This window comes from Labeo rohita, chromosome 16 (genome assembly GCF_022985175.1).
Source record: "Labeo rohita strain BAU-BD-2019 chromosome 16, IGBB_LRoh.1.0, whole genome shotgun sequence".
NCBI classification, from domain to species: domain Eukaryota; kingdom Metazoa; phylum Chordata; class Actinopteri; order Cypriniformes; family Cyprinidae; genus Labeo; species Labeo rohita.
In genome coordinates this window covers 27,065,672-27,093,483 of record NC_066884.1, presented here as the reverse complement: position 1 = coordinate 27,093,483, position 27,812 = coordinate 27,065,672, and the positions used below count along the sequence as shown (strand labels likewise).

The 27,812-nt window shown below is 34.6% G+C and overlaps 1 protein-coding gene across 6 annotated transcripts in view; it reads right to left on the bottom strand.

The window, feature by feature from the left end:
- Nucleotides 1-27,526, bottom strand: part of myh14 (myosin, heavy chain 14, non-muscle) — a 51,598-nt gene extending 24,072 nt beyond the window's left edge. For 2 of the 6 annotated variants that reach the window (XM_051130764.1, XM_051130769.1), the window contains exons 1-15: nucleotides 27,351-27,526; nucleotides 19,957-20,126; nucleotides 13,485-13,691; nucleotides 10,695-10,851; nucleotides 8,962-8,989; nucleotides 8,055-8,172; nucleotides 6,584-6,631; nucleotides 6,296-6,307; nucleotides 4,821-4,913; nucleotides 4,667-4,730; nucleotides 4,342-4,440; nucleotides 2,216-2,359; nucleotides 1,915-2,129; nucleotides 313-465; nucleotides 56-229 (exon numbers count right to left, since the gene is read on the bottom strand). In XM_051130764.1, the coding sequence (XP_050986721.1) occupies nucleotides 56-229; nucleotides 313-465; nucleotides 1,915-2,129; nucleotides 2,216-2,359; nucleotides 4,342-4,440; nucleotides 4,667-4,730; nucleotides 4,821-4,913; nucleotides 6,296-6,307; nucleotides 6,584-6,631; nucleotides 8,055-8,172; nucleotides 8,962-8,989; nucleotides 10,695-10,851; nucleotides 13,485-13,595 (1,416 nt within the window). In that variant the 5' untranslated portion in view covers nucleotides 13,596-13,691; nucleotides 19,957-20,126; nucleotides 27,351-27,526. The remainder of the gene's footprint in view (nucleotides 1-55; nucleotides 230-312; nucleotides 466-1,914; nucleotides 2,130-2,215; nucleotides 2,360-4,341; nucleotides 4,441-4,666; nucleotides 4,731-4,820; nucleotides 4,914-6,295; nucleotides 6,308-6,583; nucleotides 6,632-8,054; nucleotides 8,173-8,961; nucleotides 8,990-10,694; nucleotides 10,852-13,484; nucleotides 13,692-19,956; nucleotides 20,127-27,350) is intronic. The other 4 variants (XM_051130767.1, XM_051130770.1, XM_051130765.1 and 1 more) reach the window with 3 other exon arrangements.
- Between the last annotated feature and the right edge of the window lie 286 nt (nucleotides 27,527-27,812).

The window sequence follows — 27,812 nt, the reverse complement described above, 5'->3', positions numbered from 1 at the left end:
AATTCTTTACTATGTGAATTAAGATGCGCACAAACACACACACACACACACTGACCGGTCTCTCAATGAGGTCAATACAGGGCTGAAGATCCAGACCGAAGTCGATGAAATTCCACTCGATGCCCTCTCGCTGATACTCCTCTTGCTCCAGTACAAACATAGTGTGATTGAACAGCTGCTGTAGTTTCTCATTAGTGTAGTTGATGCATAACTGCTCGAATGAGTTCAGCTGTTGAGAGAGAGACAATGACAGAGGTTAATATCTATCAGCTGAGTAATAAACCGCCATTTAGACCCTCGTATATCGCTTACCTGGAAAATCTCAAACCCAGCAATGTCCAGAATCCCGATGAACGAGGCTCCCTGACGCTGTCTGCGGTCCAGAGCTCTGTTGATCCGGTGCACCAGCCAGCGGAACAGACGCTCATATGTGGCCTTCGCCAAAGCCTCCACTGCGAAATCAGCCTGAATATGCACAAAGAAATTAACAAAAACATTCAAATGAATGCGTCGTGCTACTCTCGTGAACCCATGTCGAAGTCTGACACGGAAGAGAAGAAATTGTTGAATAAAGATGTTATTTTTGTTTTCTTTGCGCACAAAAAGTATCCTTGTCGCTTCATAACATTACGGTTGAACCACTGATGTCACATGGACTATTTTATCTTACTACCATTCTGGGCCTTGAACGTAGTAGTTGAGTTGCTGTCTATGCAGGGTCAGAAAGCTCTCAGATTTTAATAAAAATATCTTATTTTTTTAAATGAGTATGAGTTTAAAATGACATAAGGGTGAGGTAATTAATAACAGAATTTTCATTTTTGGATGAACTATCCCTTTCATTAGTTTGTAGTCAGTAACTCTTTCAATTGCTTTTGAAAAAGGGCCTTATTTTCACAAAGCTTCATTTATCATTTATTTTAAAAAGTAATTTATTCATTTGATGGCAATTTTGCTGAATTTTTGGCAGCCATTACTTAGGGTCCTATGAAATCTGTTTTATTTTTTTTATTTTTTCAAAATATTATTTTATTTTTTTTAAAAATTCCGTTTTTTCTGTTTTCATTTTTTTGGATTCTGTTTTTTTTTTTTCATCTGTTTTAATTTTTTAGTTTTAATGGTTAAATTGAAAAAAATATTAATTAAAAAACATGTCTAATTAATTGAAATCATGAAATGCATGGTATGTAATTTGAGAAAAATGTAATACATTTTAAGGCCTTAAATAATTTTTTTCTCCCTCAAATATAGTTTTATTTTTACCAAACTCTGTATTTTCCATTAATGTTCTGAATTCCATTTGAATGGTTTCATTAAATTTTAATATTCAAAAGTATCTCTAATTAATAGATTTTATTAAAATATATATTATTATTTTATTTGTTTATTTTTCCAAAAATACTGTGTTGTGTATTTATTTTTTTGGTAAATAAATTCTGGTAAATATTAATTCTGTTCCTTGTTTATGTGTTCATATACATATTATATTATGTTACTATTTACATTACTATATTATATTATGTTATTATGTCATATACATATTATATATATATATGTTCATATATAGTGAGGCAGCACAGGCTGAAAACACAGAGAGTGTCACATGATCTTTCAGAAATCATTATAATATGCTGATTTGCTTCTAAAGAAATATTTCTGATCATTATCAGTGTTAAAAATGGCTGTGCTGCTTAATACATTTATGGAAACTGTGATACTTTCTTTGATAAATATAAAGTTCAAAAGAGCAGTATTTATTTACAATAAAACTCTTCTGTTAAGTCTTCTGCAGTCTTAATATTTAAATTGATTCACTGTCATTTTTTAGCGTAAAAATAGTTTCTTTCTATCTGTTTGTAGTTGCAACGAACATCTGTAGCATTTCAAAGCACATGAAGCCACACAAACACACACCTGCTGCTTGGTCTGGGCCTTCTGGACGTACTCGCGGCCCACTTTGATGCGGGGAGTGAGGATGGCTCGGCTAAACTCCACTACGCTGATGCCCAGCAGGTGGCAGAGTTTCTGCGCTGCTGTGTCATCCGGCATTGAGGCCTGATCTGTGTTTTTCTCTTTGTTAAACGTGATGTTCCCAAACTGCAGCACTGCAGAGATCACCTTTAACATAGCTGAAAAGAGACAGAGGACAGAAGGATGGTCAATTATGTGTTGTAGGAAATCTTGCGGATGTCTATTTGAGACCCTCCTCTCTTACATGTGGATTCTTCCTGTGTGAAGCCCATGATAGCCATTGAGTCCATTGTCTGAGTGAAGTTTTCTGAATCACTCTGACCCGGAACAGGAAGTGAACCCCCGCAGAGGAAGCGGTACTGATCCGCACTGCCCAGCAGAAGCTCCTCTACAGAGAGAGAGTGAATTAATAATCACAATAAAAACATTTCCATTTAAGAAACTAGAAACTAAGGATGTAACAATATTATCAGTATCGTTATATCATCGTGGTCACATGACGATATAAAGCGACAGGTCTTCTGGGCAAAAAGTGTAGTTTTTAAAATATATTTAAACTTCTTATTCTAACATAAAGGGTCTTTAAAGTTGTGTTTTGGGCCATTATGCTTTAATACAGTATCTGTTGAACAAACTACAACTGAAAGACCGGAGAACATTTCAACATTTTTCTCCATATAATGGACTGATATGGTGCCCCGATTTTGAACTTCCAAAATGCAGTTTAAATGCGGCTTCAAATGATCCCAAATGGGGTTGTAAACGATCCCAGCCGAGGAAGAAGGGTCTTATCTTGTGAAACAACCGGTTATTCACATAAAAAAATACTATTTAAATACTTCAAATTCAAACGCCCATCTTGCCTTTCTCCAATCGTATTTTCTCCCTCAACTTCAAAAATCATTTCAAAATCATCCTACATCACTGCAGAAGTACCGACCCAGTCTTTGCAACGTGAACATGCAAAGAAGATCAAACACCCTTAACAAAAAAGGTAAAACAGCGATATAGGACGATTGTGAAGTTGAGGGAGAACATGAGATAAGAGTTTTAAGAGTTTTTCGACATACCCTAACTGTCATGAACCAAAACCAAAACGGTCCAAGCAGAGTAAGACAAGACGAGTGTTTGGCATTAAAAAGTATATCAATTGTTTTGTTTTTTTTTAAATATCCGATCGTTTCGCTAGATAAGACCCTTCTTCTTCGGCTGGGATCGTTTACAACCACATTGGGATCGTTTGAAGCTGCATTTAAACTGCATTTTAAAAGTTTCAAATCGGGGCACCACATCAGTCCATTATATGAAGAAAAATGCTGAAATGTTTTTCTCAAAAAACACAATTTCTTTACGACTGAAGAAAGAACGACATGAACATCTTGGATGACAAGCGGGTGAGCACATTATTTGTAAAATGCTGTTCTGGAAGTGGACTTCTCCTTTAATCCCTTCATCAAGTCTGTTTTCGCTGTACGTTTCAAAGCGAAGCGCACACATTGTTGAGCTCGTGATCCGGTGTTTTCCACACCTCAGAACGGCTCAGTTCACAGTGAATGAATGCAGTGAACTTGTTTACTGCATGTGCTGTGAGTTTAGCGTGGGTTTGGGAATGCAATGGCCACCAGTTATGCTTTATTTTTGCAGCAGATGATTACAGTGTTTCACTAGATTTGTAGTGAGACACATTTTTGTAAGCCTGTTTTCACTGAAGCTGGAGTTTTCCTCCAAAATAAAAGCTCTCCTGCCATTTCCATCAAAATAAAACCTAAAAGTGCAGTATGAACTGCTGACAGCTAGTCGGTTTAAATGCAGTCCAAACTCAAAACATCTCTTCAAGTGTAGAAATTAAGAAATAAGTATTGTAATTTCCCTACTGTACTGTAAAGTAAAAATGATATACCTGTGAAATATTCATTTTTATGTATTTTGCCGTGCAATTGTTTTACAATATATGGCTATTACTGTCAATGTTGTTATTTTTATTAAATAACATTTTTATTCTAATTAGTTTGGCTTCCTAAAACACCAGTGTGAATGTAATTTAGACTGAGACAGTGTATCACAAATAAAAAGAGTTCAGGTACAAGTCTGTTCACTTTTTTCTTTTTTCTAAGTTAAGTTTTTTAGTTAAGAACATGGGTTGAAATTAATTGAACTCTCAAAGTGCATTAGATAGAATAATTTAACTTTAAAATGTACAAAAGGTAATTTTCTTCCCCAATTCTTCATTTTTTTTTTTTTTAAATATCACAATAAATATTATCGTGGACTTCATATTGCGATATTATCGTATCGTGAGATTTTGATATTGTTACATCTTTATATTGTGACGCTGTGGTTTGTGTTGTGTGTGTGTGTGTGTCTACTGACTTCTCACGGCCTCAGAAGCTCCAGAGAGGAGCTGGTAGAAGATATGGAAGGTTCGTTCATCTTTAGCCTGACGAATGGCTCGAGACTTCTCCAGCAGATCTGACAGACGTGTGGGTTAATAAAAAATGTACAAATATACACATTGTTTACATGCTGTACATTATAGACTATCATTTATTGATTGAGGTATATAAAGTGGTCCAAATGTATGAATGTCATTCCATGACAAAATATAAGCAGTAGCTGCAAATAACTTTTCTTATAACTAACAAATTATTAATGAATGTATGTATGAAGGTGATTTTATTAAATGTATGAAGGATACAGGTCTCAATATTAGCACCAACAATATATCCAGCAACATCAAAATTAATCCTGATGAATTTGCCCTAAAACAAATTGAAAAGCATGTCAGACCAGATCAAAACATCAAAATGAATTCAAGTGATGATGGTTGGATGTGCGGTTGCAGGGCTTACAAATCTGGAAGAGTTGTCATTTTTGACCGTTTTGGCATTGCCGAAGGCCTCAAGAATGGGGTTTGCTTGCAGTAACTGTCTCTCCAGTTCCCCCTAGACACAGGACAGGAAGAACAGCACGTCAATGCAGGAAAATTACCAACATTGCAGCAAAAAGCCCACAGGAAACCTCTGCATTCAGAGACCCCGCAGCATCAGCACCAGCATATGACTGCAGCCAAACAACTCTCACACAAACACACATACATGTTCACGTCACTAAATAGAGACTTACCATTGACTTCTATTATTTTTAAATAAAAAAATATAACCAGTACAGACTACAAATATTAGCTCCCTCTAAAAGGAGTGCAGATGTATTGTGAGGGATGTGGATGGCAAGTTCTCAAATCTTGTTTGTGTCCATTTCTAAAAAAAAAATATATATATATATATATATATATATATATATACACAGTACTGTGCAAAAGTCTTAGGCCACTAGTATTTTCATCAGCTAAAAAATGGTTTAAAGTCAGTTAAAGTCGGTCTTTTGTTTAAAAAGTACAGTGTTTATTCAAAATATAAATATTTTATAACGATGTAAATTATTTATTATTAACTTTTAATAAACTTTTAATTATTAGCTTAATACATCCTTGGTGAATAAAAGTATTAATTTCTTAAAAAAAAAAAAAAAAAAAAAGAAACAAAAAAAATGTACTGACCCCAAACTTTTGAACGGTAGTGTATATATATATACTTACATAGAAACCTATACAAAATAGCCAGAAAGAAATGCTCATTTTAAAGAAATATGTCAGATGGATTTAGCTGGTTTTGCATCTGAACTCTTCATATATTACTTAAGTATACAGAAAATAAAATCTAGCATTTCTAACAGAAACTCATTTTTTTGTAATTCATCAGTTCCATTCCAAACAATTCCATTGTTTGTTTGTTTGTTTGTTTGTTTTTTCATTGTTTTTTCAGGCATAAAACATTTTCATAAAATCAAATAAATAAATGAATGTACTTTATACATTAATACATATAAATTATGCATAAATAAAGTTCAAATTTAAATTAAATTTAATTTAATTTACCACTGCCATAAAGCTAACCCTAAAATAAAATGGTACACAATAAAAAAAGGAAATAAATAAAAATAAATAAATTAGAAATAGGTAACATTTGGAAACATTTTTTGCTAAACTCGTCCTATATTAAAGCTAGGTCAGAAAAATACACACACACACACGCACTGAACTGAAAGTGCAAACTCATGAAACTGCAGCTCAGCAAAAGCCTTTCAACGAAAAAAACAAAACCAAAAAGGCTAGATAAGCTCTGTTTGGGCTCTGAGGTTTCGTTCGTACCCATATAGACCAGTATGGTCTATATAGGTCAAAAAAATACCATAGCAAAGCTTTAAATATGCATACAGCGCCCCCTATAGGCCTTTAGCGGAAGCATTAGAGGTCAACCATACTCACATACTGCACAGTCTGTTAGAGTCCACAAAAAGAGAGAGATGGGGTGGTTGAACAAGTGAACAGGACAAACAGGGGACAAAAAAATAGAACATACTGATGAGCAAAAACATAAAAAAATGGTTAAAAAACAAAGCAAAACAAAACAAATAAATCCACACTGATTACTTAGACATATGATATCACACGTTATGAGGTTAAAGTGGCAAGACATGAATTAGAACTGCTGTAGTCTGAACTCCTTCCTGTCAGCCGGATGTGTCAGTCACGAAGAGAAAAGCTCCCACTCACCCTGTTCACAGCGCTACTGCCCCGACCCAGAGAGCGCGTACCATCCATCTTCAGCGCAGAGCAGAGGACAAAGAGAATGAACAAAGAAAAAAAAGAGCAGAAAGAAACAGCAGGACCCAGGAAAGAGAGGAGACAGGGAGACAAGAGCAATCAAGAACTGTGAAAATTGAAATATTAGACAAAAGACGCATATAGCCCATAGATACACCAACATTTATAGCTTTATAATTCAAGAGTTAACAATAAGGATAAACCATGGCAAGCGTGAAAGTTTCAGATGAAGCGTTCCAGCTGACATTATAAACAATATTTAAAACAATTTGTTATTTTTATTTACTTACTTTATGTATTTATTTTTACATAAAATAGTAATAGTAATTTTAATATTATTATTTGTGATTTATTGGTAATAACATTAGCAATAACATAAATCATCAGTATTTGTTATCAGCCAGAAAAAAATAATTACAAAAATAATAAATTATAATTTATAAATTATTATAAATGATCTAAATTTATAAATATAATTTATAATTTTAATGAAAAATACTTTTTTGCAGATTTAATTTTAAAAATAAAGTTATTAAAAATACATATAATTAATATCTTTTTATTGCTGAAAGTATCAGCAAGGCAAGTACAAAACAAACACTGCTTCTGCAGAAAAAAAATTTATTATTACTGTTGTAATTATTACTGCTTTATGTATTATGTATCCCTATTGTTAAACATTGTTGAACTTCTGTAACATAAGTTTTGTGTTATTAAAGAACTAGGCAGCAGCAAATAAATAAATACACTGCCCTCCAAAAGTTTGGAAACACCCCTGGCAAAGTGTGGTTTTGGATGATATCAGCATAAATCCTTATCATTTTTTGGTGCAAATACATTAAAGTAACTTGACATTATCATTGAAGACCAGCAATAATAATAATTTTCATTTTGATTACATAATAATGGCAGTATATACATGTCAAAGTCAGACATGCCCCTTTGTCAGCTGTGATGCCTGGTTACTGGTTTAAACTTGGCCCAGGTTTTTAAAAGATTTTTGGGTCAGCACACCTTAATAGCTTCAACAGTTGTTTGCCAATTAATTTTAGAATACAATAAATTTAGGCCCAGATTATGCAGAGCTGTAATAGCTGCTAAAGGTGGATATTTTGATGAATCAAAAATTTATTTTTTTTCTATGTATAAACTGTTTATGTAATACAATATGTTTTCGTAGTTTGTGTTTTCCCTCATCAGCGCAAAATTATCACAAATTAAAAAGGATTCATGCCAATATTGTCCAAAACCCCACTTTTCTAGGGCGTTTCCAAACTTTTGGAGGGCAGTGTACATAAATCCATAAACAAACAAACAATAAAAACTGAAAGGTAAGGGTGTGCTAACTTGTTAGAAAAGCAGAAAGTACAAATAGCCGCTTTTTCTCTTCCTAATGACTTACGGCAGTCCCCATCCTCACCTGTAGGGCGCTGTCTTTGGGACGACCCAAGGTGCCAGACTTGTGTGAGGACGCCACATGTGCCAGATACTGAATCACTTTTTTTGTGTTCTCCGTCTTTCCCGCACCAGATTCCCCTCTGAACACACACACACATAAACAGTACAAATAAACCACCTTCTGCTGTAAAACAGATTTAGACTATTTTCAGAGTTATTCAAACAAACCCAAGCAGTTGACTTAGCTGGAATCACTATTTTAACAAGATACAAAGCACATATGCTAAAACAAAATTAGCAACACATGCCAATAAAGGGAAAGAAAATCTGTGGTAAAACATGTTTAGAATGTCTGAATGAAGTAAGCACATGTGAGTTAACCCAAGTCTGAGGGAATAAACAGGGCAAGACCTTCTGGTAACTTGGTCTTTTTGCGGCCTAATTGACCTTATTTAGCTCCGCCCCTTTTTAGCGCTGCGTTTGCTGTCTTCTGTCTTCCGGTTGTATTTCCACCGGTGTCTGACAGATTTATTAATGAACTGCTCGTTTTAAAATCTTCCTGGTCTGCTGACATTTGTTAAGACATTTGCTTTAAACACAACAAGCTAAATGACTCTTAGATAGCGATGCCATAGAAATATACAGATCTGACGCACAAAAGAAAGCTCAAAGACAATATTCTAAAGACGGTGGCGCACTTGTTTCTCTGGACAATAAGGTCAATAGGCTTCTGCTGCGTCTACTAAGAGAACAAAGTCAAATAGCTACAGCTCAAACTTCTCAGCTACTTACTTAAATGTTCAATTTAATGTTCACTGACTTCCATTCCTTAGAAATAATGAGTCGTGATGGCCTGAAAGAGCTGAAGAATATGTTTTTGAACTTTTGCTGAAATTCTACAAATATGTAGTCAAACAAATATAACTCACGTGCACAGGATGGACTGATCTTCTCTGTCTGTATGAGGGAAACAACACACATGAACAATTACTAGATTGCTCTTAATGATTATTTGAATTTTGTAACATTTGTTATTTGAGAGTAAACTAATGTAATCAAGATGCTTAGAGAATAGTAATTTAAAGGGATAATTCACCCAAAAATGAAAATCCTGTCATTGACTTCTCACCATCATGTCGTTCGAAACCTGTAAGACCTTCGTTCATCTTCAGAACAAAAATTAAGATATTTTTGATGAAATCCGAGAGCTTTCTAACACAGACAGCGACACAACTTACATGTTCAAGGCCCAGAAAGGTAGTAAGGACATCATTAAAATAGTCCATGTGACATCAGTGGTTCAACAGTAATATTATGAAGTTACGAGAATATTTTTTTTTTGCACAAAGAAAACAAAAACAACAACTTTATTCAACAATTTCTTCTCTTCCGTGTTAGTCTCCGCCACCTGTTCAAGAGAGCGTTCACTGACGCAGCTTCAAGCTCTTGGATTTCATCAAAAATATCTTAACTCACGTTCTGAAGATAAACAAAGGTCTTATTGGTTTGGAACGACATAAGGGTGAGTAATTAATAACAGAATTTTCATTTTTGGGTGAACTATCCCTTTAATTATATCGATTCAAAAGCAGGGGTGACACCAAAATACACTGCACATATGACACAGTTACAGAAATATATTCATGTTGAGAACATCTACACTGGAGATTCTGAACCAGTTTTTGCTTCAGGACCCAGATTTTAAAATAAAATAAAATAATACATATATATCAGACCTGAAATAATTTCAAAGTACTAAAACTAAAAAAAAAAATAAAGCTAAGAAATGTTAAAAACTAACACAAATGACAAAATTACCAAAACTTAAAATATACAAATAAAAGCTAATTCAAAAATATTAACACAAATAGTATATATACAAAATAAAAACGACTAAATTGTATTAGCATTAGACATGATGAATTTGTGGTAAAACAGTAGTCTGACTGGACACAGCCTCAGGCATCAACAACAAAAGATAATATCAGTATTTTCTCCTCCCTTTACAAAGTTGACGAGCCTTTTTATTTTGCTGTTTCAACTATGCATGGTTACACGGTTTGTTGCACTTCAATTATTTGCATTTAGCGTTTTTCTCTGCTGTTCGTAACCAAATCAGAAGAGACCTGCAACGCACCAGTTCAAACCTGCAACTTTAAGACTAGTTAATCCATTAAGTAATCAGTTTAACTGCTACTTAATGTTCATAAATCACCTTCCACTTGTACTTTTGTATATTAATGTGATAAACACATTTCCTATCTCAAAGTGTTTAAGACTGAAAAAAAAAAAAATCAGAACAGTAAATCCTTCTCACAGTTATAAAACGAAACTAACATTAAGTCATTTACTAGAAATGAGTTAAGACCCATGACATAGCTGGCATTGCTCTTTTTTCATGAAAACATTCAGACACACACTGGTCAGGCCAGTTTAATAACCACAGACACACCCTGAAGAGTAGGATACACCGTGAAAATGCCAAATCTCAGTTTCTCAGTCATGCCTGGGGTTTTACGCTGTTTTTAAGTATGTGAAAGAACTCAACCTTCATGCTGCGACATGAAACTGGCTCCTTCCTACTAAATATTTTGCAGAGGTGTATGAATAAATTGACATGAACTGAAGCAGCCTACAACAGGTTAGGTGGTTGCCATGGTACCTTGCAGCATGCTCCTGTAGGCCGCCTCCGATATGGCGTAGATATGTGGAGGCATCTCATGCCGTTTCTTCCCACGATACATCTCTATGATGGATTCTGTATAGATGGGCAGGTTCTTATAGGGGTTGATCACCACACAAAACAGGCCGGAGTATGTCTGTCGGACATCACGCACAAACACAAGAAATCAGACAGATTGAAATAATGATGTTGTATATGTAGAAACTATTCTTGGCAGAGCGGCCCAGACGGAACACCCACAGACTGCCCACAGTCTGTTCACTGACTGCCTGATGGATACAGCACACAAAAACAACAGTTACTTGCAAAAATCAGAAGCTCAGATCTGATTGGCTGCTTTCTTAAAGGGATAGTTCACTCAAAATGAACATTCGGTCCTCATTTGCTCTCCCTAGTTTTGCTGGACTTCCATAGTATGAAAAAAATACTATGGACGAAATACTATGGAGATTTTTGGGCAAACTGTTGCCTTAAGTCACAGTGCTCTGATATGGGAGTCTATAGAACCGCTTGCGGGAAAGTTATGAAATTTAGCACACAGGTAGAGCACGGTCTTAATATTAACCATAGCAAATTTGGAGACTATCTAAAACTCTCTGGCACCACCAATAGGTCAAATTTGCACTCATAATTCTGCTAATAACTTTTGAACCGTGAGGTCTAGAAGCCAATTTTTTCCTCTAATTTCTTGGTTCATGCTGAGTCAAATGCATACCAAAATGTAAATTTCTACAGGTCAAAACAGAATTTTGCTAAAAATCTACCTTTTCGAACTCTTCCCAGACGGTTTGTCCAATTTTTTTTTTACCAAAACTGGCTTAAGTCATGTTCAGAGCTTTCTGATATACCAAACCGTTTTCGTAAAGCGTGTTAACAAATTTGACAAAGTTTGTGCAAAAATTGACATGAGGCTATATCTCTGCAACACTTTAGCAGATTCTGACCAAACTTGTTATGTGTCATAACAAGCATGAGCAGAGGGCACACGATTTTTCGACTTTCGGCACAGCGCCACCTACTGGTCAAATGATATAAAAAATTACATTTCTGCCTGCAACTTTTGACCAGTTTGGCCAAAAATCAAGATTACAAGACTCTTTGGCCATCGGCCATTTTGAGTTTTGTAGTAAAATTCTAGTCTCACGTAGCCAGAGCTTCAGATTGACGGCAGAAGGTCTGGGAACCTTGGCCACTTTGACTGGCCAAGGCCCACCCAAGTAGGGGTGTGCAATATTGACAAAAAATAATATCTCAATATTTTCTGGGATTTTATCGATAACAATAATTAAACAATATTTTGCTGTGTGTGTTATTGTGCTGATATCTTAAGGACTACCATGAACAGCTGACTACTAAAGTGATAGAATTTATTCTTTTACAATAAGTTTAAATTGATTTTTAATCATTTTTTTTCCTTCATAAAGTGTGCATCATCTTTTGAGTCAAATTCTTTCATTTAATCAGTCAATTATAATAATACAACATTTAGGTTGTTACCAAAGAAATAAAATTAGTATCAACAAAATTCATCTTTGCAGATGTTGCATATGAAGTGGCATTTAGATATATTTACACGTTAATGCAGCTTAGAGGGACATGGAATGCTTTAACCTGCAGTTACAAACGCATAGATAATGTTTTGATATTTTAAACATGAAATGATGAATACTGATATTTGAAATCATTTAAAAAATGAAAAGATACTTTAAATGTGAAATTAAGCAAGTCACTGTTAAGTCATTGCAACTGAACCAAATCATTTAAACGGTTGATTCACTCAGGAACGAAACACCGTCATGTTGCTGAGACGCAAAACAGTGCTGTGGCTTTGTTTGGAATGATTTTTGTTGGCAAAATAGAGCAAAAAACAGCCAATTTGGCATCTAAAACATAAGTCTCTTAATATTAACTTATTTTTATTTAACTGTTGTATAAAAGGAATATCACATTTGTAACCATGCTGATTTTTAAAGGAAAAAACGTCACTCTTTGTGTGATATTGATTAATTATATAAAATGATATAAATATATGCATTTTCTGCCCACAATATCTTGAATTATATCATTCTAAATGCATTTTAATAGACTGAATCATGCAGTGAAAGAGCGCACTATAAATGCACACATGCACTAAGTTAGCGTAACCAGAATTCATCACGTAATGTAAGCCTGCACTCTGTAGGTGTTTTTGTCGATACTCGATAATTTCTTGATTTTTGTTTCCAGGTGGAACGTTACAGAGCCCTTTATGACCATATAGTCTCTTTCTGTATAGATTGGTGGCTGTTGGTGAAAATAAGCTGTGAAGTGGACCAGACTTTATGCCAATTGTCAAAAGAGGAGAAATATGATGTCAGCTCTGAATATTCAACATACATCCACAAACACTGAAATGTGAAATTTTCACATCAACACGCTCATTCAAATTTGATTACTGAACCAAGTCGGGTGAAGTAAACACTGGGCTCAAGTGACTCTTTTGGCAGATGCGTTATGAATAAGGGCCCTTGAACTCATGTGTGCATGAGTGCATCTATGCATGTGTGTTTGTACTTTCTTGGCCTCGTTCAGCATGAAACCTGAGCAGAAATTTGAACTGTGAGTCTGTGATGATCAAACACACGCGTGTGCATCTGTGTGTGTAACACTATCCTTCTCGCTTACTCAGAGAAAACCCATACACACAGTCATGTGATGGCAGGGCACAGTGGCAGGCATGTGTCAGGACTGAATGATTGCAAAACATTCTGACTATAGGGAAACACTCACATATATGAGTCCTGAATAGTATCTCTCTCGTAGATTGTGTAAGACAGAGGCCTCATTGAGGCATGTGAGATCGGCCATGTCTTCGACTTTACTGAATCGGGGTGGGTTCATCCGCTGGAGCTCCTCCCTCGAAAGCGTCAGCTTCTTCCCACTGTCTGTAAGCTCCAACTCCACCTCGTCACCCCGCTCCTCGCGTACGCTTGCAGACTGACCAAGGGAAACACAGGCAGAAAAATAAAGGATGATGAGCGACTATTTGAATGTGCTCTTTGTGAGATGTCTTTCATGGAGCATGTGGTATTAAATCCACATTTGCAGCTGATGTGTCACTGTCTTTTATTAAAGTCATGATCACTGTCAAATGTCAGATGCTGGCTTACAAAAAATGTCTACGTCATATTTCAGTCTAAATAAATAGCAAATGACATTTTCATGACAAGTAAGCAGATTTATGGCTCAGTACTGTAATGACATAAATAAATAAGTAAATGAATAGCATAAAATAAAGTACAACAAACACTACAAATGTTTTAGAAAGTTTTCATATTTCATATTTGTTTTATATAAATTCTGTGCGTAATTGTGTGGGTGTATATATATAATTAGCATAATTCAATAAATAAATATACTATATATATATATATATATATATATATATGACATCATTTTCATGACAAGTACGCTTATTTATGGCTCAGTAGCATAATTCAATAAATAAATAAATAAATAAATATAGAATAAATAAAATTTTAATATAGCATCAAATAAAGTATAACAAATACTACTATGACGTTTATTTACAAAAAATATTTTTATTATAAAATAAAATAATTATTAAAATAATATATTCATATATACTTTTAGTGTTATATGGATGCATTTATATAAATTATATACTTTATTTTATATGTGTATGTGTAAAATTTTACATAATTTTCATGAGAAGTAGGTATATTTATGGATCAGTAGAGTAATGCAATAACTAAATAAATATATAAATAAAGACATTTTCAATATAGCATAAAATAAATCACGTAAAACAAATACTACTATGATATTTATTTACAAATAATAATTTTTATTACAAAATAAAACAATTATTAAAATAATATATTAATATATATATATATATATATATATACTTTTTAGTGTTACACGGATGCATATATAAATTCTTTATTTTATATACATGTGTATATATATGTAAGAAATATATGTAATATATGTGTATTTATATATAATAATCAAATAAATTTAATTTTTTTAATTATTTAATTCTTATTTTTTTCTTAAATATATACATGCATGTGTATATATATATATATATATATATATATATATATATTCATATTTATATATATATTTTACGTACACACAAACTTTTATTTTGAAAGCAAGTGCGATTAATCAATTTGACAGCACTATTTAAATTACATTATTTTTATGACTAATAAGTACATTTGTCTCAGTACTGTAATGCAATAAATTAATGCATAAATAAATAAATAAATAAAATGTATTTTAATTTAGCATAAAACTAAAACTATATAGAACACAATATGTTTGCATATATAATTTATTTATTTATTTTTATTTAAATAATAAATAAATAAATTTATTTAAATAATAAATAAATAAAATAATAAATGTATTATTTATTTATCCCTGCCAGAAATGTTACCAAAGCACTGTGGGAATTGAGCGGATTTATTCAAACAACATTGTGAGATTAACACACATATTTTCTGTGTGTTTCAGAGATTGATAATGATACTTAATATTCTTCTACAGACCACTGACTTTCTCATACACTCATAGTGGCTTTGTAGGAAACAGAGAATACATTCATGTTTGATGGAGACAGACAGTCTAAGGGGGAGTGTGTCAGGGATTGAGAAACAGAAATAGATATACTGAGACATAGAGAGAGAGAGTGTATAGAGTGCCGCCTTCATGACCTCCAACAGGAAGTGCTGAGATCTCCCTCTCTGTTCTCACTGGCAGTCAGTCACATTCTCAACATGGGACAGTTTATGACGAGGCCTCATTTTGTTTTGCGGTGACGTTTAGCAACCACTGGCTCAACAAGTGTATTGCGCTATTCATAGTGTCATATCGAAGCACTAAAGCCCTGGCTCAAACACGTGTTTGGTGGGTGGGCTGCACAGAAGCAGCTTTTCAGATCGGAAACTTTAACAACATAAACAAGGTCAAAAGGTGAGCAGCAGATTAGAGCTTCCTGTCAAGGGTTGTAATCAGCTCCTCAAGAACCTGACCAACTAATAGCCTTGGTTCATTTAATGATCATTTATTCACAGTTATTGTTTTAAATCCTAATGATGTGCCTTTATTTATTCAGCAGAACTGAAATTTTAAGGAATATTCAAACTCAATCCAGTCACAAGAGACCTAACACAGCAAATCTTCAGAATGGAAAATAAATAAATATCCAGAAGAGCGAATGAGATTTGAAAGCGGAGGATGAGAAGATTTTTAGTCACTAACAGTCTAAATCTGGGTTTGCTTCACACAGAAATCAATGATATGACTTACAAAGTCTAAGGATTGTAATATATGAGTCACATTGACTTGCGATGAATATTCTATTTATTGAAGCCATGTATAAATCCCATCAAGTTAGTGTTTTTGAGCATTTTACATTTCTTCCAAAATAATAACTCAAGGCAGTAACAATTTAAACAATATATTTTGTGGACTTATGTTCAGTTACTGTTTTTAATAGTTAATTTTTAACTATTTTTGAATTTTTCAGATCATCAGTCATCAAAGCTTAGTAATTATTGATCACAGACACAGATTTACTTTAAATTTCACCAAGCTGATTACTCACCAAAAACTCCCACAGATTTTTTTCAGGCCATTTTAAGTCTTATTTTCACATAACAAAGTAATTATATCTAAGTGTGTGAGTTGTTTACTGCATTGTATTGTTCATACAGACTGATTCATGAACGCAAAATGCGCATGAACACAAGAGGCGGGATTTATCACATGAACCAATCACAGCCGAAACCAGTCATATCCAATAATATCGCTCTCACGTGACCTTCTCCCATTCATTCTGAATTACCCCCCCACCAAACTCACTGTGCATTTTATGGGATCTGTTAAAACCAGTGGCGATTTCTTTAAGACTGCAAGTGAAGCTCAGCTTCCCCTATAATGTCACAAAATTAATGGTCAAATTATGTACTATTGTATTAACATTTTATTGACTAAAAATGCGTAAGAAAACGTTCATCTCAAAGACGAGTTCGTTCAGAATCAGTTAGATATAGCAGGTCGGCTGACTTGATTTTTTTCTCATACATTCCCGTAGCATCACAGTGCATTTCCCCGTTGAAGCCCAGCGTCCATTGACTTCAATGCTGCTGCTTTGAACGTTTTTTTTTCAGTGCTTTGAAACTAGACGGTCATTGGATAAACGCTGCGATTATGTCCCGCCCACGGACGCTCAGCGTCTCTGGGGGTGAATGAGGAGCAAATGAGGAGTGGGCTGGCCTGGACTCCGAGCTTCTGCGTGATGATTGGAGGGTCTGTCGAAAGATTGCATCTCCTTTTGACTGACAGCGATTTTGTACTATAAGAAATCGCTGAAGCTATTCGCGCTCAGTCCCATCGCGGATTTCTCAAATTCAGTCGAAATAAAAACTGCTGCAACCTATTTCTTTATATTTGCTTGGCGAAATTGCTTGATTTTCATCATACATTTCACACAATTATACACCACATTCCTTGTTTCACTTTTACAGAGTTTAATATTTTTTTTAGATCGTTCTATATATATATAGATTACTACATTAAATATTAACATGGAGGATGACTATAAATTAATATAAATATATATATATATAGTAATCTTGAAAAATTTTAACATAACATAATGAAACCTTATATTTCTATTAAAATACTTTATAAATAAATAAATAAATAAATCTCCATAATAACCTTATTTAAATTGCAAAATATTTATACTATATAGTAGCATCTGACTAAAAGAAAAAATACATCATATTTTGCATAATAAAACTAAAGCTTTTTTTTTTTTTACGATTGTTTGCATTGTGACTTACTTATGACAATAAGGCACATTCTTGTGAATAAATAAATAGACAATTTTATGATGTAGGCCGAAAATGAGCTTCCCCTATTTGACAGACCAGTAGCCGCCACTGGTTAAAACTGAATGGGCTCAGGGGAGGCGAGTGAGACGCGGACTCCCGCTATAACTTTACCTGCTGGTGTCGCCATTGGACAATGTTTCTTTAGAAAAACAGGGTTCGTACAGATACTGTAAAATTAAATTCCAGGACTTCCAAGGACTTTTCAAACTCTCAAACTCTTTTTTTTAATTTTACGGATTTTAATCAGAGATCTCACTTATCGAACAATGCCTTTCATTTCAAATTCTAAAAAAAGAGAAATAGATCAATGAAAAATACTAATAATAAATGGCAAAAATAAAGTGAAGCACATTGCTACTAAAGTATACTACACTTTTACTATAGTAAAAACACTGTTAATTTCATTCAGGGATTTGTATTTGTGTATATTTTCTTTCTTTTGTCTTTTTTTAAAAAAAATGCATAACTGTACTGCATTAATGGTTTGATGTTTTCTACTGTTTAAGAAAAAGAAAAAATTTGTGAAATTGCTCTGAAATCCTGAACTGAAACAAATGATTCGCGAACCTGAACCGAAGCCTGATCTGAATCAAATGATTCGTGATATGTGCTCTGAAGTCCCGATCTGAATCAAAAAACATTGTGATATGCGCTCTAAAGTCCCGGTCTGAATTTGTTTTTAAATGATTCACTATACGTAAAGTTCCAATCTAAATCAAATGATTTGTGATACACGATGTAAAGTCCCGATCTGAAACCAATGATTCATGATACACGCTCCGATTGGAATGCTTCGAAATAGTGAATCATTTTGCGATGCAGTGGTTTAACTGATTCACAGTTTTTCGCAAAGCTCTGTTTCACCCATCACTACGTGCTTTTTAAAATCGTTACAAGTAATATCAAAATTAGAAAATTAATAGCTCTTTTCATTTTATCTGGATTTTGCTAGTGAATCTCTTGAAATGAATAATCAAACTCACGAGTTTGAATCAATCGGAGTGGTTCCAGCGTAAATGAATCAATTGATTTGGTTCATCTGTTCCTCTTTTTGCATCTTCAGCCATGTTTACACGACACTGTCAGTACTACTATTTACTTTGATTGTTGTATGACATTAAAAAAAAACAAAATGAAACACTTATTTTATAGATACATTGTCTTTCAAAAATTCAAGCACCTCTTCAGGAATATTGCTATTTTCAATGGTTTCCCAGGCCTTAAATTTCAAAAAGTCAAATTCAAGTACTTCAAGCACTTTAAGCACCTTGTACGAATGAAAACAAATGATTTCTACACTTTTTAATGGTATGTTTTGGTATATTTTGTAATACTGGTGTTGTCCTTGAAGTAAACGTCACTGTTTGGAAAAGATTTCCAGTTTCCTTTATATATAAAATATCTCCTTTTGTGTTCCACAGAAAAAAAATAAAATCATACAGGCCTGAATGATGTCAGAATTGTATTTTATTTGGATAAAAATGTTGGATATCACTTTAAGCATTATACTGGAAAATCAGTTGTGTTTACTTTCTCTATTTAAAGGGGTCATCAGAAGCTTATTTCCCACAAGTTGATATGATTCTTTAGGGTCTTAATGAAAAGTCTATAATATACTTTGGTTAAAAATTCTTACAAAACTTACATCCCTGCTCCGGCATCGAAACAATGGAGGTTGGACTGTGACAGCTGATCTGAGGTAAGACTATCATGACTATCAAGACTATCAACTCTCATGGGAGAGGCCTCATCTGAGAATGGCTTGATTTGAAAAAGGGGATATTATTTGTACAGATTAATTAAAAACCACTGCATGGATTTTTATCATTATAGGGTAGATTTGTTCATACACTGCCAACACACATTAATGTTCAAACAACCTTTTAAAAGTGAACTCTGCATCCAATGACCCCTTTAACATTTCTGACAAATAATTTATTATTTATTAATAATTTATTAATAATTTATTATTACTTGTCATTATTTAAGTCATATTCTCTGTGTTCTGAATGCATGTTACCTGGTTTTATTTGAGAAAATATGATTCCCAGCACACACAGACATAATCAGATTACTGAGTGCTCTGTTGGTTACAGTGTCTACTTCCTTTTGAACAATTTTTATATAATAGGATTATACTATAATTGGATTACAGAATCAAGAAGTTTTTTTTTTTCTGTTCCAGCAATTTATTTATTTAAATAATATATTATACACATATTGTATACATATAACCATTATTGTCCATAATACTAATATCGGCATAAATATCGGCAACAGCTATCAAAAAATACATACTGCTCAACCATGCTCTGCATTAATCTTACCTCAAACCCATGTTTCTCTGAAGGCACCCATACGAGTCTTTTAGCCGCCCAATCGGCTTGGCTGGAGGCGGAGAACACTGAAGTTGGTGATGCAGGCCCCGCCCCCGTGGACAGGAAGCGGGTGACATCATTAACACTGCCCCCCCGCTGGCCTGGACATGGTTGTAGCACTGTGTAGGAGAAAGAAAGAAAGACAGAGGGTTGTAACTGTTTATGGAGGAAGCACAGCAGAGAGACCGACCATTACCCGTAATAGAATTATAAGCATCATGATTATGATGCCACTGAGGCAATCAGCAAGTCCATCAATCACAAAGGACAGATAGGGCAACAGAGAGGGACGGTAAGAGACAAACCAACAGACAATGAGTGCTGGAGAGAGAAATAGAGAGAGGATTACTGTATTGTGACATTTAATTTTGCAGTTATACTGAAGGACGCCCTGACTGAGGGCCTCAGTAACAGTATGCAAATGGAAAAAATATGCGTGTGACTATGCAAAGGCTGTACAAATCCGACTACGAAAATACGCACCCACATATACACTACCAGTCAAAAGTTTGTGAACAGTAAAATGTTTTTTAAAGAAGCCTTTTCTGCTCTATTTGAATGTATATTTTCTGTTTGAATATATTTTAAAATGTAATTCATTCCTTTGATCAAAGCTAAATGTTCTGCATCATTATTCCAGTCTTCAGTGTCACACGATTCTTCAGAAATCATTCTAACATGCTGATTTGCTGTTCAAGAAACATGTATTATTATTACTATCCATAATTAAAACAATTGAGTACATTTTTTCAGGATTCTTTTTTTTATTTAGCAAGGATGGTTTAAATTGCTCAAAAGTGATGATGAAGACATTTATAATGTCACAAATGATTTCTAATTCAAATAAATGCTGTTCTTCTGAACTTTCTATTCATCAAAGAAACCTGAAAAAAATTCTACTCCACTGTTTTCAACATAATAATAATAATAAATGTTTTATTGAGCAGCAAATCAGAATATCAGAATGATTTCTAAAGGATCATGTGACTGGAGTAATGATGCTAAAAATTCAGCTTTGAAATCACAGGAATAAATTACATTTTAAAACATATTCAAACTGAAACAGTTGAAATAGTAAAAATATTTAAAAATTTTACTGTTTTTGCTGTTCTTTGGATCAAATAAATGCAGGCTTGTTGAGCAGAAAAGACTTATTTAAAAAAAAACATAAAAAATCTTACTGTTCAAAAACTTTTGGCTGGTAGTGTACATTTGTGTATTTTTGGTCTTGTTGCTGAATATCTGCATTTACATTGACATTTATGTATTCAGCAGATGCTTTTGATCCAAAGATCCACGTGAACAAAAGCAATTCGGCAAAGAGTCAACAATATTCATAAAAAGCCATGTTTGTTAGACAACTAGATGAGGACTCTGCACCACAGCATTACCAAAGAACATTTAACTAGTTTGTCGGACCAAAAGTACGTTTGTACATTTGTTTTCAACCAGTTTTGTCAGGGTGTTCGGGATGCTCAAAGATACCTGGAGGAAGCTATCCATTCCTGTTCATTTTAATAGCAGTTGCTTGACTGATGCAGGCGAGCACATGTGATTCAATATCTGCCATCTATGATCATGTTCTAAATTCAGCCAGATTTTTTTGAGCCAATCAGTTGTAAATGTGCTTAATACTAATACTAGTCCATGGATGCTGGAAAAAAAACATCCTGATGGCACTAATGACTGTGGCATGAATGGCAAAAGTTCAAAAGTCTTGGGTATGTAACATTTTTTAAAATGTTTTTGAAAGAAATCTAACCACAAACTCACTTTATTTCAAGCTTTTTCTTAGAGCTCTCCAAAAATGGGTACTGTTGAGACTTCTATAACAAGTTTTCAATATTTTCTATTAAAATACACTATGTCTTTTGAATGGCTGTTAATTTAAAAAGATGCCAGAACCACTCTAACCAGCTAAACATTGACTCTTTGATTAACTTACTGGAACGTTTTAATACCATCACAGTGTTTAGACTTATAGTGGAAATCAACCTGTAAATGGTTTACTTACAATGATCTTTGCATGTTAAACTGGGATAGAAAAAAGTATTTTAGCACAGAAAAATGACACACTTGACCTTTAGGTTTTTTCTTCCTATCTGTGTGTTTGATGCAGGGCTGTTCCTCTGTGTGTGCGATGTGCTTGAGTGCATGTGTGTCTGAGGTTGATAGAGGGACAATGTGCATGTTTTGAATTTGATGGATCGGTGAAGTGACAACCAGGCCAGAAAGCAAAGAGTGGAAATGAGGTCTACACATAACCTTACAGGAAAAAACAGGCCATTCAGGTCATATATTCCAATCCATGATACAGACTATCAAACAGCCCATTCTACATCGTTGCATTTTATACTTTAGTGCGTTATGGTGGGGGACTACAACTTGATGCTAGCTGAACACTAGAAATATAAAAGGTATAGTTCACCTATTTACTCAGACTCATGTTTCAAACCAGCATGACTTTGTTCCATGCAACACAAAAGCAGATGTTACACAGAATTGCTGCTCTTTATTGAAAGTGAATGGTAACAGTGGATGTCAAGCTCCAAAATAACAAGAACTTTTTTCTTAAGTGGGCCATACAATTTGTGCACTAATACTTTTGTGTGAGAAACAGACCAAAATTTAATCTAGCTTTCAAATGTCACCCGAATTTGCTAACATTAAATATGGCGTACAATTATTTTGGTACTCGAGTAATCTGCAGATTATTTTGATGATTCATCAAGTATCCAGATCTTTTTTGCTAGTAAGCAATAACCAGTTACATTTTTTTAAGTTGTCTTTGTTACAGTGTAATTATACAATTAAGTATTGAGAAATAGAAATCAACATGTACTTACGTAAGGGCTAAGATTTGTGTTTGGTTTGTGGTTAGTTGCTTGTAATTATGCATAATTTACTGTTGTTGCAATAGTAAATACATGTAACATGGGTGACAAGGACACTGTACAATAAAGTGCTGCTCAACAGCCTTTAAAATTACTTTACATATATAACAACAATGGGGCAATAATATTTAGCTCAATGAAGCATTAAAAGTAATCTTAAAAAACACAATGTAATAGGATGTCTACTGCAATATAGACAGATATGCATTATAAGCATTATAAAAATTAGTCATGATTTTTATTATATTTATGTTGAATAATGTAAGTACTACATGCGATGTAAAGTTTGGGAAACAGCACAAAAGTCATAAACACTGTTGGGGAAAGTCACTTTTAAAAGTAATGCATTACAATATTGAGTTACTCCCTAAAAAAGTAACTAACTGTGTTACTTTTATGGACAGTAATGTGTTACTTTACTTTTGTGTTACTTTTTAAATCTGGGCAGGGCTTGCTTGTTTGTTTTTAATATAAAAAGTTCTACTTTTGGCAAATGTAAAATGTTTTCACACCAAAATCCTCAGGCTTTGAGAAAAGTAAATTCACGTCTGTACAGTAGACCGCAGAAGAAAAAAATTTAAACTCTTCAGCAATAAAAAAAAAAGGAAAACAAATGTTAGATTATCTTGAGCAATTTTGGCTTATTAGTATGGTTGAATTGGATCATCGAACGTCGGCAGCAAAGACATTGGTTAATAAAATGGGATTAAATGCATAAGATATTTGTATTATTTAACATATTTAATTATTGCAGGTTTGTGTCATATTCTGAGTTGAATTTCAATGTTTTTATTCATTTTGAGAAATACTGAATCTGTTTTTTGTGAGTGAGATGAATTAATGCGTGTTCACTTTTGTTCTAGAACTAACATCTTACTCCCGATTTCTCTCAACATGGGGACAGGAGAGCTTTTAATCAATAAATGGGGGGGAAAAGTAACTGGCGTTACTTATTTGAAAAAAGTAACTCAGATATTTTCTTGTCAATTAAAAAGTAATGCGTTACTTAATAATGTTACGTAACTTGCGTTACTTGTAATGCGTTACCCCCAACACTGGTTGTAAATACTAATTTGTATGGCACTCCTAAGACGTAATTTTCACATTCCCCATTCACTTTTATTGTAGCCTACAGAAAAGAGCAGCATGGACATTCTGCAAAACTTGTCTTTTTGTGTTCCTGTGAATTATTTCCATATGTCAGCCAAGCCAAGAAATGCCCATCCACATGTGTTCTCCAGCAATACGCCTTAGACATGACACGATATTTAATTTAAAGGAACAGTTCACCCAAAAATTAAAATTCTGTCATTAATTACTCACCGTCATATTGTTCCAAACCCGTAATTCTGTGAGCACACCAAATGCGAAGCGAATATTCTCATTGCATTATACATTACTCGCGGGATGTTTGTTGTGTCACTCGCACAAATAAAATCATTGCATTTTCTGATACAACCGGATGTGTCTGGACGCGTCAATAAGTTCTTCACTGATTGGCTTGCACAGCAAAGTGCCATGCGAGTTTTCCACTCAAGTTAAAATTTTTCAACTTGCACAGATGATGCGATATTGCCTGTTCGCGGCCATCGCGTTGCTCAATTAACTTCATTCACATCTTTGAATTGACTTTGTATGTAATCCACTCGTGCAAATAATTCAATTCACTTTTGGTGTCCACACACCACAAGACCATTGTTCATCTTCGGAACACAAATTAAGATATTTTTGATAAAATCCGAGAGCTTTCTGACCCTGCATAGACAGCAACACAACTGACACGTTCAAGGCCCAAAAAGGTAGCAAGGACATTGTTAAAATAGTCCATGTGACATCAGTGGTTAAACCGTAATGTTATGAAGCTACAAGAATACTTTTTGTGCGCAAATAAAACAGAAATAACTTTATTCAACCATTTCTTCTCTTCCGTGTCAGTTCACCATCTGTTTTCTTTGCACACGAAAAGTATTCTCATAGCTTCATAAAATTAAGGCTGAACCACTGATGGACTATTTTAACAATGTCCTTACTAACCTTCTGGTCCTTAAACATGATAGCTGTGTTGCTGTCTTTGCACGGTCAGAAAGCTCTCGTATTTCATCAAAAATATCTTAATTTGTGTTCCAAAGATGAACGAAGGTCTTACGGGTTTGGAACAACATGAGGGTGAGTAATTAATGACAGAATTTTAATTTTTGGGTAAACAATCCCTTTAATGCGGATGAAAACAAGGCTGTGTTACAATCGCACACACTGTATAAAGGTATTTATATTTTATAGTTTTCAGCCTCTAAACGCTTTGTCAACTGAGCAAACATTATGTTGTTAAATCCACTAATCACACTGTATTTCTGTCTTGTCAGAAATTAAATATAGTCCTAAATATAGCAAGACATCTCTTCCACCTTTCTTCTTTATTTGAGTGCACTATATTAAAGAAAAGATTCTTATAAAAAATTCTGATCTTAAGTATCGCTCAGTTAAACAGACTCCCTTATTAAAAGAGTACTGTTATACACACTATAAATCTATATTAAAATCACTTAGCCTACATAACAAAGCACTCTGTTGTGTCATCCTGGGAGCCTGTGGGCAACACAGCCTGCTTGACTGGACGCAGTAGTGACCTCACCCGCCACCTTTTCATTACAAAAGCAGGAACTTCACCGATTAAATTCGTCCAAGTTTTGTGACTAAGATTGTGCAACACAGAGGGAATGTGTATGCACTAGCCGAATACTTGTTTTTTGTTATCTGCTCTTTGTCCCAGTCCTCAAAATTCCCCAGAGGGCTTCAGAGCTTTTTTTCCACAGAACACAGAGTGATCGTAAACGCTGACTGGTTTTGTCTATGCATGTCAATCACATGGGTGTGTTTTCCTAAAAGTGTGTTGGCAGCAGCCGCCACATGACAGTTTGCAGGCCAATTTGACAATTCAGACAATTTTAATGACACTTTCAAACTGCCTACAATAAATCACAATGCGTAATGTAAGATGTAGTGCCACAGCAAACACATGATCTTCAATTTTCAAACTGGTGTTTGATCTATGAGCGTTTGACTATTAAATAGTGATATTTGCCTATTTATCTGTGTGATGCATGCGTCGTTCACTACGCTGGAAGGTAAATGGACGAGGGTTACACACCTTACCGATTAACACCATCCCTCTCCCAGAGACGATGAGATCACTTAAATGTCTTAATGGTAAGAGGTGAACCTGTCTGAGTGTGTGTGCACTTGTGCATGACAAATATGACAGGAATGAGGGTGTATCTCTTTTCTACTTTCTCTCATAATTGTCCATTTTAAAAGTATTTTATTGGAATATGACTGCTTGATTTACATGAAATACTAACAATATGACAATATGCAAAAAGGTGACAGTTATATTAATTGCAAAATTAACAAAATAAAAAAAAAAGGCTACTCTGTTGTACAGACAATGAATGAAGTCAGTATGAATTTCAGAGCAGTGACTGGGGTCTGCAGTTCATATATAAATTTGGCTGTGACAGATGCATGACTGTTCTCTCTCTCTCTCTCTCTCTTTCTCCCTCATACACAATTTAGGGTAGTTTAATGCTGATATTTCATTTCTAACAAGTGATACGAGGATATACAAACAGATGAGGACAAATAAAAGACGGATCCTCGACACCTGACGCGGCAAAAAGCTACAAACACGCGGTCTCTTTTTTAAAATTATAATATTATCTTACAATACCGCCAGTAACGTCCGGTTCCCATGGTAACATAATTACGATACGGCGTTTTTAGGGTATTATAGGCGCTTTCCAGTCTGACTCAGCCAGAACTCGCCTTAAAATGCTGTCTAGGTAGTCAGTGCACTAGGTTTTGAGACATCGCGCCGGTAGCCGGGCTGGGTCCGTGTCTGCTCCGTGTATGTCTAGCAAAGCTCATTTATTCCTATAATAGAACACCTACAATAGCATACAAAGAGGAGAAACCACACCTCGGGCATTAGGCTATATGTGACAAATAAATAGAGCACCTCTGATGGGCTAATGCAGCGTGGAAGAACGGTTCATACTTTCTTAAGATGGCTCAGGGAAACACCCTTTAACGGTGATTACTGTGTCTGCATATGAAGGTGAAACATTATTGTATCTGTACGTGTTTGCATTGTTTATTATATGCGTTTAGTTGATTCTCAAAGAGCGTGCTATTTGAAAAGACGTAATACATAATTTATAAAACGTTTGATACAGCAAATGCGTGTTAATGTGACCGAGATGTGACTGTTTTTTATAATGTATTTTAATGTCGGGGTCTTTCCAGATCCCGATACTCACTCTTGGGGGTACTGTCCCTCTCCGGTGTCATTTTCGGCTTTATTTCGAGGCCCTATAACCCGCTGAAACATGATCACACGCACGGCACAGAATAAGGAGATACGGACATAATACAAGACAACGCGTGTCTTACCTTAAATGTGTTAATCCACTCTCAGGATATGACTAGAGATGTGAAGGGAAAAGAAACGTGCCCTCGTGTTTTTCTTTTCAGTGTGAGAGTCCTAATAGTGCAAATGCGGTTTTTTACATTACAGCGCTCCCGTGAAGCCGCAAACTCATTCACACTGAGAATAAAATAGACAGTAAAGCGAAGTGATGGCACACGGAGGGCTTCACCGAAACGCCGACGCTTCCTCACTATTGACCAATGGCGTTTAGGATTTACAAGCTTAATCCCGCCCTCCAGAAAATAGAAGCTAATTAAAGCCGTTACTATCCCTTTAAACCCGCCTTGTGGATAGGACAGAACGGCCACGCCTATGTACTGGCAGCTTCTCGCTCGACAGCCAATTAGACGCGGGGCGAGAAGATTGACAGGGCTAAATGACCAATGAACGGTGTGGAATGGGTGAGGCTTGGCTAGATTGACGTG